Source organism: Dermochelys coriacea, chromosome 5 (genome assembly GCF_009764565.3).
Source record: "Dermochelys coriacea isolate rDerCor1 chromosome 5, rDerCor1.pri.v4, whole genome shotgun sequence".
In the NCBI taxonomy this organism is placed as follows: domain Eukaryota; kingdom Metazoa; phylum Chordata; order Testudines; family Dermochelyidae; genus Dermochelys; species Dermochelys coriacea.
The window spans coordinates 1,103,441-1,116,191 of record NC_050072.1 but is presented as its reverse complement, the minus strand read 5'-3'; the positions used below and the strand labels follow the sequence as shown (position 1 = coordinate 1,116,191).

General features: G+C 72.7%; 1 protein-coding gene across 3 annotated transcripts in view; it reads left to right on the top strand.

Moving 5' to 3' along the window:
* The first annotated feature begins 6,538 nt into the window (after positions 1-6,538).
* Positions 6,539-12,751, top strand: part of TAF1C (TATA-box binding protein associated factor, RNA polymerase I subunit C) — a 16,558-nt gene continuing 10,345 nt past the window's right edge. For 2 of the 3 annotated variants that reach the window (XM_038402425.2, XM_038402424.2), the window contains exon 1: positions 6,539-6,694. In XM_038402425.2, the coding sequence (XP_038258353.1) occupies positions 6,569-6,694 (126 nt within the window). In that variant the 5' untranslated portion in view covers positions 6,539-6,568. The remainder of the gene's footprint in view (positions 6,695-12,751) is intronic. The other variant, XM_038402426.2, reaches the window with a different exon arrangement.

Sequence of the window (12,751 nt, the reverse complement as noted above, 5' to 3'; positions counted from 1 at the left end):
CAGTCCAAAACAGCTTCTACAGCACCTCCGTGGGTACTCAGACGTTCAAACAAGGCAGTTCCCTTAAAGTACCAGCCTCAGGCCTCCATCCAGACACACACGTCAAACATAGGATGATAAATTCTGAAAATCTTATTCATCATATAAAAGAAAAGGTTCTCCTGATCCCAAAGGACCAAGCCCCAGACCCAGGTTAAATGATAACTCAGATCTTACCCAAAATACACGCTAATAGTCAATCCTTATTAACTAAACTGAAATTTATTTAAAAAGAAAAGAGAGAGTGTGTTGGTTAAAAGATCAATATACAGATAGACTTGGATTCAATTCTTGAGGTTCAGATACATAGCAGAGCTGAGCTTGTAGTGGCCAAAAGTCCTTTTAGAAATGGTCCAGAGGTTATAGTCCAATGTCCATATTCAGGGTGACTCCAGTCAGTGACTGGGGATCTCAATCCTTATGTCTTAAGTTTTCCCCTTCTTGAAACTCAAAGCAGATCTGAGACGAAGAAGGATCGTGTTCCAAGGTTTTTATACATTTCCTGCAGCCTTTTGGCCTGAGAAAACAATAGGCTTAACTTTCCTTCTTCCAAACATCATGGCAATTAGCACAAGATAATCCATTAAACAGTTCAGACACAGGTTATCACAACCTTCAAAGAGACATAGACAATACTATTTAACTCAAGTGTCTTCCTAAATGTTAATATTATGAAGTGAGCTGTAGCTCACGAAAGCTTACGCTCAGATAAGTGTGTTGGTCTCTAGGGTGCCACAAGTCCTCCTTTTCTTTTTGTGAATACAGACTAACACGGCTGCTACTCTGAAACCTGTCAATATTCCTCTTTGAATCAAAGCTATAGCCATAGACAAGACTTGTTTGCTGACATCACAAGACCTGAGCGCACAACTCCCCTTCTCTCTCTACCAATGCCGGCTGCATTTCACAGCTCTCTTCATTTCCGTCTCTCCCTAACCAGTCTCTAAAGTCGGGCCATGGGTCAGGTCGCTCTGTGAGGTAATTAACTCTTCCTGGCCCTGTCACCTTTCAATGAGATATTAGATGACACTCAGAACTCACGGGGGTGTGGGCTCCAGGAGGGAGTTTGGGTGTCGGAGGGGACTCTGGGTTGGGGCAGGAGGTTCAGGGTGTGAGGTCCCTGTGGCACTTACTGTGGCTCCCGCATCCCTGCAGCACCCAGGCAGTGGTGCGTGCGTGGCCAGGGAGGCGCGGTACACTACCCTCATGCCCGCAGGCAAGGCCCCCACAGCTCCCCTTGGTCGGGTTCCCAGCCAATGGGAGCTGCGGAGCAGACACTAGGGGTGGGGGCAGCACAAGGAGCCTCCCTGGCCGCCCATGCACCTTGGGGCCACAAGGACCTGGCAGCTGCTTCGGGGAGGGAGTCACGTGGAGCTAGGGCAGCCAGGGAGCCTGCCTTAGATCTGGTTCCCCGCTGCACCGCAGACCTCACTTGTACCGGCCCGGTCAGCCATGCCAACCTTTTCCACTCGACGTTCTGGTCAAAACTGGACTCCTGGCAAGGGGTCTGCCCCCCACCTCCACGCAGGTGTCTCTGGCCGTCCCGCTGAGGGCCAGGGTTCCTCCCACGGGGCAGCTGGGGGCTGCGGGGCAAGGGGGGTGCAGGGGTCCCTGGCCCAGGGGGCGCCTGGGCAGGGACATGAGAGGGGGAGCCGGCTACAAGCCCCTGTCCGCCAGCCAGCCAGGGGACATCACGGGGGGCAGCCGGCTGGGGACAGCGAGTTGGCAGGTGTCATGGACTCCCAGGACTCGTGTTTTCGCCCGGCCCCGTGCGGTCCCCGGGGGGACGCCCTCAGTGCGACAGCCCTTCTCGGGGTTTGCTCGCTCTTGGGGGTCCAGCTCTCCGCCTCCTGGAACCGCACCTCTTGAGCCTTAGCATGCCTGTCTCTGCCATGGGCCCCACGGGGCGTCCCCTTGCTCGGGACCCCGAGGGCCCCCAGCCCCAGAGGGAGCAATGCCCCCTCCCACCCCGACCTCCCCACCCCCCCACAGAGCGCCCCCCCGATCTCCCCACCCCGCCAGGGAGCAAGGCCCCCTCCCACCCCCGATCTCCGCACCCCCCAAGGGAGCAATGCCCCCTCCCACCCCCTATCTCCCCACCCCCAGAGGGAGCGCCCCCCCCGATACCCCACCCCCAGAGAGAACAATGCCCCCTCCCACCCCGATCTCCACTCCAGAGGGAGCGACCCCTCCGACCTCCCCACCCCCAGAGGGAGCAATGCCCCCTCCCACCCCGATCTCCCCACCCCCCCACAGAGCGACCCCCCCGATCTCCCCACTCCGCCAGGGAGCAAGGCCCCCTCCCACACCCGATCTCCGCACCCCCCAAGGGAGCAATGCCCCCTCCCACCCCCAATCTCCCCACCCCCAGAGGGAGCGCCCCCCCGATACCCCACCCCCAGAGAGAACAATGCCCCCTCCCACCCCGATCTCCACTCCAGAGGGAGCGACCCCTCCGACCTCCCCACCCCCAGAGGGAGCAATGCCCCCTCCCACCCCGATCTCCCCACCCCCCCACAGAGCGACCCCCCCGATCTCCCCACTCCGCCAGGGAGCAAGGCCCCCTCCCACACCCGATCTCCGCACCCCCCAAGGGAGCAATGCCCCCTCTCACCCCCAATCTCCCCACCCCCAGAGGGAGCGCCCCCCCGATACCCCACCCCCAGAGGGAGCAATGCCCCCTCCCACCCCGATCTCCACTCCAGAGGGAGAGACCCCCCCCGAGCTCCCCACCCCCAGAGGGAGCAATGCCCCCTCCCACCCCTGATCTCCCCACCACCCCCAGGGAGCGACCCCCCCCCCAAGCTCCCCAACCCCAGGGAGCAATGCCCCCTCCCACCCCGATCTCCCAACCCCCCCACGGAGCGACCCCCCCGATCTCCCCACCCCGCCAGGGAGCAAGGCCCCCTCCCACCCCCGATCTCCCCACCCCCAGAGGGAGCAATGCCCCCTCCCACTCCGATCTCCTCACCCCCAGAGGGAGCGACCCCCCCAATATCCCCACCCCCACAGGAAGCAATGCCCCCTCCCACCCCTGATCTCCCCACCACCCCCAGGGAGTGACCCCCCCCCGAGCTCCCCAAACCCCAGGGAGCAATGCCCCCTCCCACCCCGATCTCCCCACCCCCCCACGGAGCGACCCCCCCGATCTCCCCACCCCGCCAGGGACCAAGGCCCCCTCCCACCGCCAATCTCCCCACCCCCAGAGGGAGCACCCCCCCGAGCTCCCCACCCCCAGAGGGAGCAATGCCTCCTCCCACACCTGATCTCCCCACCCCCAGAGGGAGTGATCCCCCCAATATCGCCACCCTCACAGGGAGCAATGCCCCCTCCAACGCCTGATCTCCCCAACACCCGCAGGGAGCGACCCCCCCCGAGCTCCCCACCCCGCCAGGGAGCAAGGCCCCCTCCCACCCCCGATCTCCGCACCTCCCAAGGGAGCAATGCCCCCTCCCACCCCCAATCTCCCCACCCTCAGAGGGAGCAATGCCCCCTCCCACCCCGAACTCCCCACCCCCAGAGGGAGCGCCCCCATGTTCTCCCCACCCCCAGAGGGAGCAATGCCCCCTCCCACCCCCAAACTCCCCACCCCCAGAGGGAGCGCCCCCCCGATCTCCCCACCCCCATAGGGAGCAATGCCCCCTCCCACCCTGATCTCCACTCCAGAGGGAGAGACCCCCCAGAGCTCCCCACCCCGAGGGAGCAATGCCCCCTCCCATCCCTGATCTCCCCACCCCCAGAGGAAGCGACCCCCCCAATATCCCCACCCCCACAGGGAGCAATGCCCCCTCCCACCCCTGATCTCCCCACCACCCCCAGGAAGCGACCCCCCCCGAGCTCGCCAACCCCCAGGGAGCAATGCCCCCTCCCACCCCGATCTCCCCACCCCCCATGGAGCGACCCCCCCGATCTCCCCACCCCGCCAGGGAGCAAGGACCCCTCCCACCCCCGATCTCCCCACCCCCAGAGGGAGCAATGCCCCCTGCCACCCTGATCTCCACTCCAGAGGGAGCGACCCCCCCGAGCTCCCCACCCCCAGAGGGAGCAATGCCCCCTCCCACCCCTGATCTCCCCACCCCCAGAGGGAGCGACCCCCCCAATATCTCCACCCCCACAGGGAGCAATGCCCCCTCCCACGCCTCATCTCCCCAACACCCCCAGGGAGCGACCCCCCCTCGAGCTCCCCACCCCGCCAGGGAGCAAGGCCCCCTCCCAACCCCGATCTCCGCACCTCCCAAGGGAGCAATGCCCCCTCCCACCCCGATCTCCCCACCCCCCCCCCACGGAGCGACCCCCCCGATCTCCCCACCCCGCCAGGGAGCAAGGCCCCCTCCCACCCCCGATCTCCGCACCCCCCAAGGGAGCAATGTCCCCTCCCACCCACAATCTCCCCACCCCCACAGGGAGCAATTCCCCCTCCCACCACTGATCTCCCCACTCCCAGAGGGAGCGACCCCCCCAATATCCCCACAACCACAGGGAGCAATGCCCCCTCCCACCCCGATCTCCCCACCTCCCCACGGAGCGACCCCCCCCGATCTCCCCACCCCGCCAGGGAGCAAGGCCCCCTCCCACCCCCGATCTCCCCAACCCCAGAGGGAGCAATGCCCCCTCCCACCCCCAATCTCCCCAGCCCCAGAGTGAGCGACCCCCCTGATCTCCCCACCCCCACAGGGAGCAATGCCCCCTCCCACCCCGATCTCCCCACCCCCCCACGGAGCGAACCCCCATCTCCCCACCCCGCCAGGGAGCAATGCCCCCTCCCGACCCCAATCTCCCCACCCGCAGAGGGAGCGCCCCCCCGATCTCCCCACCCCCAGAGGGAGCAATGCCCCCTCCCACCCCTGATCTCCCCACCACCCCCAGGGAGCAACCCCCCCCAGAGCTCCCCACCCCGCCAGGGAGCAATGCCCCCTCGCACCCTGATCTCCACTCCAGAGGGAGTGACCCCCCGGGCTCCCCACCCCCAGAGGGAGCAATGCCCCCTCCCACCCCGATCTCCGCACCCCCCAAGGGAGCAATGCCCCCTCCCACCCCCGATCTCCCCACCCCCAGAGGAAGCAATGCCCCCTCCCACCCCTGATCTCCCCACCACCCCCAGGGAGCAACCCCCCACCCGAGCTCCCCACCCCGCCAGGGAGCAATGCCCCCTCCCACCCCGATCTCCACTCCAGAGGGAGCGACCCCTCGAGCTCCCCACCCCCCAAGGGAGCAATACCCCCTCCCACCCCGATCTCCCCACCAGCAGATGGAGCGCCCCCCCGATCTCCCCACCCCCAGAGGGAGCAATGCCCCCTCCCACCGCTGATCTCCCCACCCCCAGAGGGAGCGACCCCCCCAATATCCCCACAACCACAGGGAGCAATGCCCCCTCCCACCCCCAATCTCCCCACCCCCCACGGAGCGACCCCCCCGATCTCCCCACCCCGCCAGGGAGCAAGGCCCCCTCCCACCCCCGATCTCCCCAACCCCACAGGGAGCAATGCCCCCTCCCACCCCGATATCCCCACCCCCCCACGGAACGACCCCCCCGATCTCCCCTCCCCGCCAGTGAGCAAGGCCCCCTCCCACCCCCGATCTCCGCCCCCCCAAGGGAGCAATGCCCCCTCCCACCCCCAATCACCCCACTCCCAGAGGGAGCGCCCCCCTGAGCTCCCCACCCCCAGAGGGAGCAATGCCCCCTCCCACCCCCGATCTCCCCACCCCAGAGGGAGCGACCCCCCCAATATCCCCACTCCCACAGGGAGCAATGCCCCCTCCCACCCCTGTTCTCCCCACCACCCCCAGGAAGCGACCCCCCCCGAGCTCCCCACCCCCCCAAGGGAGCAATGCCCCCTCCCACCCCTGATCTCCCCACCCCCAGAGGGAGCGACCCCCTCAATATCCCCACCCCCACAGGGAGCAATGCCCCCTCCCACCCCTGACCTCCCCACCACTCCCAGGAAGCGACCCCCCCCCGAGCTCCCCACCCCCCCAGGCAGCAATGCCCCCTCCCACCCCGATCTCCGCACCCCCAGAGGAAGCAATGCCCCCTCCCACCCCGATCTCCCCACCCCCCCACGGAGCGACCCCCCCGCTCTCCCCTCCCCGCCAGGGAGCAAGGCCCCCTCCCACCCCTGATCTCCGCACCCCCAGAGGGAGCGACCCCCCCAATATCCCCACCCCCACAAGGAGCAATGCCCCCTCCCACCCCCGATCTCCCCACCCCCCCAGGGAGCAAGGCCCCCTCCCACCCCCGATCTCCACTGCAGAGGGAGCGGCCCCCCCCGAGCTCCCACCCCCCCGGGAGCGCCCCTGAGCAGACCCGGGAGGTCCAGGGAGCGCCTGACCCCGCCCAGCCCAGCCGGGCCTGTCCCCGGGCTCGGGGGCGGGGCTCCCGTCCGGCCGCCAGGGGGCGCCGTGGCCGGTCCCTGCCGGCCCGCGCGCCGCTCTAGCCGCCCTCGCCGCTCCATGGTCCCCGCCGCCCTCCGGGCCGCGCGCTGATTGGCGGAGCCGCGCTCGGGCCCTGAGCGCCCCCTGCCGGCGGCCCATGGCGTTCCCGGGCTCGCTCTTCCCCGCCTTCCTCCGCGCCGGGCCCCCCCGGGACCTGCCCCGCCCGCCGCCGCTCGCGGGCTGGGGCGGCTACGGGCAGGTGCAGGGGGCCGGCCCGAGCCAGGTGAGCGCGGCCCCCCGAGCCCCCCCGGGCGCCTGCCTGGGTGTCCAGCTGCGCCGGGGAGGGGGGCACCGGCAGGGCTGGGGGGGGAGGGGGCTGAGGGTCGGGAGTGGGGGGCACCGGCAGGGCTGGGGGAGCAGGGGGCTGAGGGTCGGGAGTGGGGGGCACCGGCAGGGCTGGGGGAGCGGGGGGCTGAGGGTCGGGAGTGGGGGGCACCGGCAGGGCTGGGGGAGCGGGGGGCTGAGGGTCGGGAGTGGGGGGCACCGGCAGGTGTGGGGGGGCAGGGGGCTGAGGGTCGGGAGTGGGGGGCACCGGCAGGTTTGGGGGGGCAGGGGGCTGAGGGTCGGGAGTGGGGGGCACCGGCAGGGCTGGGGGAGCAGGGGGCTGAGGGTCGGGAGTGGGGGGCACCGGCAGGGCTGGGGGAGCAGGGGGCTGAGGGTCGGGAGTGGGGGGCACCGGCAGGGCTGGGGGGGGAGGGGCTGAGGGTCGGGAGTGTGGGGCACCGGCAGGTTTGGGGGGGCAGGGGGCTGAGGGTCGGGAGTGGGGGGCACCGGCAGGGCTGGGGGAGCAGGGGGCTGAGGGTCGGGAGTGTGGGGCACCGGCAGGTTTGGGGGGGCAGGGGGCTGAGGGTCGGGAGTGGGGGGCACCGGCAGGGCTGGGGGAGCAGGGGGCTGAGGGTCGGGAGTGGGGGGCACCGGCAGGGCTGGGGGAGCAGGGGGCTGAGGGTCGGGAGTGGGGGGCACCGGCAGGGCTGGGGGAGCAGGGGGCTGAGGGTCGGGAGTGGGGGGCACCGGCAGGGCTGGGGGGGGAGGGGGCTGAGGGTCGGGAGTGTGGGGCACCGGCAGGTTTGGGGGGCAGGGGGCTGAGGGTCGGGAGTGGGGGGCACCGGCAGGGCTGGGGGGGCAGGGGCTGAGGGTCGGGAGTGGGGGGCACCGGCAGGGCTGGGGGAGCAGGGGGCTGAGGGTCGGGAGTGGGGGGCACCGGCAGGTTTGGGGGGGCAGGGGGCTGAGGGTCGGGAGTGGGGGGCACCGGCAGGGCTGGGGGAGCAGGGGGCTGAGGGTCGGGAGTGGGGGGCACCGGCAGGGCTGGGGGAGCGGGGGGCTGAGGGTCGGGAGTGGGGGGCACCGGCAGGTTTGGGGGGGGCAGGGGGCTGAGGGTCGGGAGTGGGGGGCACCGGCAGGTTTGGGGGGGCAGGGGGCTGAGGGTCGGGAGTGGGGGGCACCGGCAGGGCTGGGGGAGCAGGGGGCTGAGGGTCGGGAGTGGGGGGCACCGGCAGGGCTGGGGGAGCAGGGGGCTGAGGGTCGGGAGTGGGGGGCACCGGCAGGGCTGGGGGGGGAGGGGGCTGAGGGTCGGGAGTGTGGGGCACCGGCAGGTTTGGGGGGGGCAGGGGGCTGAGGGTCGGGAGTGGGGGGCACCGGCAGGGCTGGGGGAGCAGGGGGCTGAGGGTCGGGAGTGTGGGGCACCGGCAGGTTTGGGGGGGCAGGGGGCTGAGGGTCGGGAGTGGGGGGCACCGGCAGGGCTGGGGGAGCAGGGGGCTGAGGGTCGGGAGTGGGGGGGCACCGGCAGGGCTGGGGGAGCAGGGGGCTGAGGGTCGGGAGTGGGGGGGCACCGGCAGGGCTGGGGGAGCAGGGGGCTGAGGGTCGGGAGTGGGGGGCACCGGCAGGGCTGGGGGGGGAGGGGGCTGAGGGTCGGGAGTGTGGGGCACCGGCAGGTTTGGGGGGGCAGGGGGCTGAGGGTCGGGAGTGGGGGGCACCGGCAGGGCTGGGGAAGCAGGGGGCTGAGGGTCGGGAGTGGGGGGCACCGGCAGGGCTGGGGGGAGCAGGGGGCTGAGGGTCGGGAGTGTGGGGCACCGGCAGGTTTGGGGGGGCAGGGGGCTGAGGGTCGGGAGTGGGGGGCACCGGCAGGGCTGGGGGAGCAGGGGGCTGAGGGTCGGGAGTGGGGGGCACCGGCAGGGCTGGGGGAGCAGGGGGCTGAGGGTCGGGAGTGGGGGGCACCGGCAGGTTGGGGGGGCAGGGGGCTGAGGGTCGGGAGTGGGGGGCACCGGCAGGGCTGGGGGAGCAGGGGGATGAGGGTCGGGAGTGGGGGGCACCGGCAGGGCTGGGGGAGCAGGGGGCTGAGGGTCGGGAGTGGGGGGCGCAGGCAGGGCTGGGGGGGCAGGGGGCTGGGGGTCGGGCATGGGGGGCGCCGGCAGGGCTGGGGGGGCAGGGGGCTGGGGGTCCGGAGTGGGGGGCGCCGGCAGGGCTGGGGGGGGCAGGGGGCTGAGGGTCGGGAGTGGGGGGCACCGGCAGGGCTGGGGAGGGCAGGGGGGCTGAGGGTCGGGAGTGTGGGGCAGCGGCAGGTTTTGGGGGGCAGGGGCTGAGGGTCGGGAGTGGGGGGCACCGGCAGGGCTGGGGGAGCAGGGGCTGAGGGTCGGGAGTGGGGGGCACCGGCAGGGCTGGGGGAGCAGGGGGCTGAGGGTCGGGAGTGGGGGGCACCGGCAGGTTTGGGGGGGCAGGGGGCTGAGGGTCGGGAGTGGGGGGGCACCGGCAGGGCTGGGGGAGCAGGGGGCTGAGGGTCGGGAGTGGGGGGCACCGGCAGGGCTGGGGGAGCAGGGGGCTGAGGGTCGGGAGTGGGGGGCACAGGCAGGGCTGGGGGGGGAGGGGGCTGAGGGTCGGGAGTGTGGGCACCGGCAGGTTTGGGGGGGGCAGGGGGCTGAGGGTCGGGAGTGGGGGGCACCGGCAGGGCTGGGGGAGCAGGGGGCTGAGGGTCGGGAGTGGGGGGGCACCGGCAGGGCTGGGGGAGCAGGGGGCTGAGGGTCGGGAGTGGGGGGCACCGGCAGGGCGGGGGGAGCAGGGGGGCTGAGGGTCGGGAGTGGGGGGCACCGGCAGGTTTGGGGGGGCGGGGGCTGAGGGTCGGGAGTGGGGGGCACCGGCAGGGCTGGGGGAGCGGGGGGCTGAGGGGCGGGAGTGGGGGGCACCGGCAGGGCTGGGGGAGGGGGGGCTGAGGGTCGGGAGTGGGGGGCACCGGCAGGACTGGGGGAGCGGGGGGCGAGGGTCGGGAGTGGGGGGCACCGGCAGGGCTGGGGGAGCGGGGGGCTGAGGGTCGGGAGTGGGGGGCACCGGCAGGGCTGGGCGAGCGGGGGGCTGAGGGTCGGGAGTGGGGGGCACCGGCAGGGCTGGGGGAGCGGGGGGCTGAGGGTGGGGAGTGGGGGGCACCGGCAGGTCTGGGGGAGCAGGGGGCTGAGGGTCGGGAGTGGGGGGCACCGGCAGGGCTGGGGGAGCAGGGGGCTGAGGGTCGGGAGTGTGGGGCACCGGCAGGGCTGGGGGAGCAGGGGGCTGAGGGTCGGGAGTGGGGGGCACCGGCATGGCTGGGGGAGGAGGGGGCTGGGTCGGGAGTGGGGGGCACCGGCAGGGTGGGGGAGCAGGGGGCTGAGGGTCGGGAGTGGTGGGCACCGGCAGGGCTGGGGGAGCGGGGGGCTGAGGGTCGGGAGTGGGGGGCACCGGCAGGTCTGGGGGGAGCAGGGGGCTGAGGGTCGGGAGTTGGGGGCACCGGCAGGGCTGGGGGAGCGGGGGGCTGAGGGTGGGGAGTGGGGGGCACCGGCAGGTCTGGGGGAGCAGGGGGCTGGGGTCGGGAGTTGGGGGCACCGGCAGGTCTGGGGGAGCGGGGGGGCTGAGGGTCGGGAGTGGGGGGCACCGGCAGGGCTGGGCGATCGGGGGGCTGAGGGTCGGGAGTGTGGGGGGCACCGGCAGGGCTGGGGGAGCAGGGGGCTGAGGGTCGGGAGTGGGGGCACGGCAGGGCTGGGGGGGGCAGGGGCGGAGGGTCGGGAGTGGGGGGCACCGGCAGGGCTGGGGGGGGGAGGGGGCTGAGGGTCGGGAGTGGGGGGCACCGGCAGGGCTGGTGGAGCAGGGGGCTGAGGCGGGCGGGGGGGCACCGCAGGGCTGGGGGAGCAGGGGGCTGAGGGTCGGAGTGTGGGCACCGGCAGGTCTGGGGGAGCAGGGGGCTGAGGGTCGGGATGTGGGGGGCACCGGCGGGGGGGAGCAGGGGGGAGGGTCGGGAGGGGGGCAACGGCAAGGCTGAGGGATCAGGGGGCTGAGGGTCTGGAGAGTGGGGGCACCGGCAGGATGTGGGGGCAGGTTTGGGGGGGCAAGGGGCTGAGGGTCCGGAGTGGGGGGCACGGCAGGGCTGGGGGAGCGGGGCTGAGGGTCGGGAGTGGGGGGCACCGGCGGGCGGGGGGAGCAGGGGGTGAGGGTCGGGAGTGTGGGGCAACGGCAGGTTTGGGGGGGCAGGGGCTGAGGGTCGGGAGTGGGGGGCACGGCAGGGCTGGGGGAGCAGGGGGCTGAGGGTCGGAGTGGGGGGCACCGGCAGGGCTGGGGGAAGGGGGCTGCGGGTCGGGAGTGGGGGGCACCGGCAGGGCTGGGGGAGCAGGGGGCTGAGGGTCGGGAGTGGGGGGCACCGGCAGAGCTGGGGGAGCAGGGGGCTGAGGGTCGGGAGTGGGGGGCACCGGCAAGGCTGAGGGATCAGGGGGCTGAGGGTCTGGAGTGGGGGGCACCGGCAGGACTGGGGGGCAGGTTTGGGGGGGCAAGGGGCTGAGGGTCGGGAGTGGGGGGCACCGGCAGGGCTGGGGGAGCCGGGGGCTGAGGGTCGGGAGTGGGGGGCACCGGCAGGGCTGGGGGAGCAGGGGGCTGAGGGTCGGGAGTGTGGGGCACCGGCAGGTTTGGGGGGGCAGGGGGCTGAGGGTCGGGAGTGGGGGGCACCGGTAGAGCTGGGGGAGCAGGGGGCTGAGGGTCGGGAGGGGGGGGCACCGGCAGGGCTGGGGGAGCAGGGGGCTGAGGGTCGGGAGTGGGGGGCACCGGCAGGGCTGGGGGAGCAGGGGGCTGAGGGTCGGGAGGTGGGGGGCACCGGCAGGGCTGGGGGAGCAGGGGGCTGAGGGTCCGGGAGTGGGGGGCACCGGCAGAGCTGGGGGAGCAGGGGGCTGAGGGTCGGGAGTGGGGGCACCGGCAGGGCTGGGGGAGCAGGGGGCTGAGGGTCGGGAGTGGGGGGCACCGGCAGAGCTGGGGGGGGAGCGGGCTGAGGGCGGGAGTGGGGGGCACCGGCAGGGCCTGGGGGGGGAGGGGCTGGGGTTCGGGAGTGGGGGCACCGGCAGGTTTGGGGGGGCAGGGGGCTGAGGGTCGGGAGTGGGGGGCACCGGCAGAGCTGGGGGGGCCGGGGGCTGAGGGTCGGGAGTGGGGGGCACCGGCAGGACTGGGGGGCAGGTTTGGTCGGGGCAAGGGGCTGCGGGTCGGGAGGGGGGGGCACCGGCAGGACTGGGGGGCAGGTTTGGGGGGGCAAGGGGCTGAGGGTGGGAGTGGGGCACCGGCAGGGCTGGGGGAGCAGGGAGCAGGGGGCTGAGGGTCGGGAGTGGGGGGCACCGGCAGGGCTGGGGGAGCGGGGAGCTGAGGGTTGGGAGTGGGGGGCACCGGCAGGGCTGGGCGAGCGGGGGGCTGAGGGTCGGGAGTGGGGGGCCCCGGCAGGGCTGGGGGAGCAGGGGGCGGAGGGTCGGGAGTGGGGGGCAACGGCAGGGCTGGGCGAGCGGGGCTGAGGGTCGGGTGGGGGGGGCACGGCAGGGCTGGGGGAGGGGGGGCTGAGGGTGGGGGAGTGGGGGGCACCGGCAGGTCTGGGGGAGCAGGGGGCGAGGGTCGGGAGTGGGGGCACCGCAGGTTGGGGGAGCGGGGGCTGAGGGGTCGGGGGGGGGGGCACCGGCAGAGGCTGGGGGGGGAGGGGGCTGAGGGCGGGAGTGGGGGGCACCGGCAGGGCTGGGGGGGAGGGGGCTGAGGGTCGGGAGTGGGGGCACGGCAGGGCTGGGGGAGCAGGGGTGAGGGTAGGGAAGTGGGGGGCAACGGCAGGGTGGGGGAGAAGGGGGTATGAGGGTCGGGATGTGGGGGGAGGCAGGGGGGAGCGGGGGTGAGGGTCGGGATGGGGGGGGCACCGGCAGGGCTGGGGGAGGGGGCTGAGGTCAGGAGTGTGGGGCACCGGCAGGTTGGGGGAGCAGGGGGCTGAGGGTCAGGACGGGGGGGTGGGCACCGGCAGGGCGGGGGAGCAGGG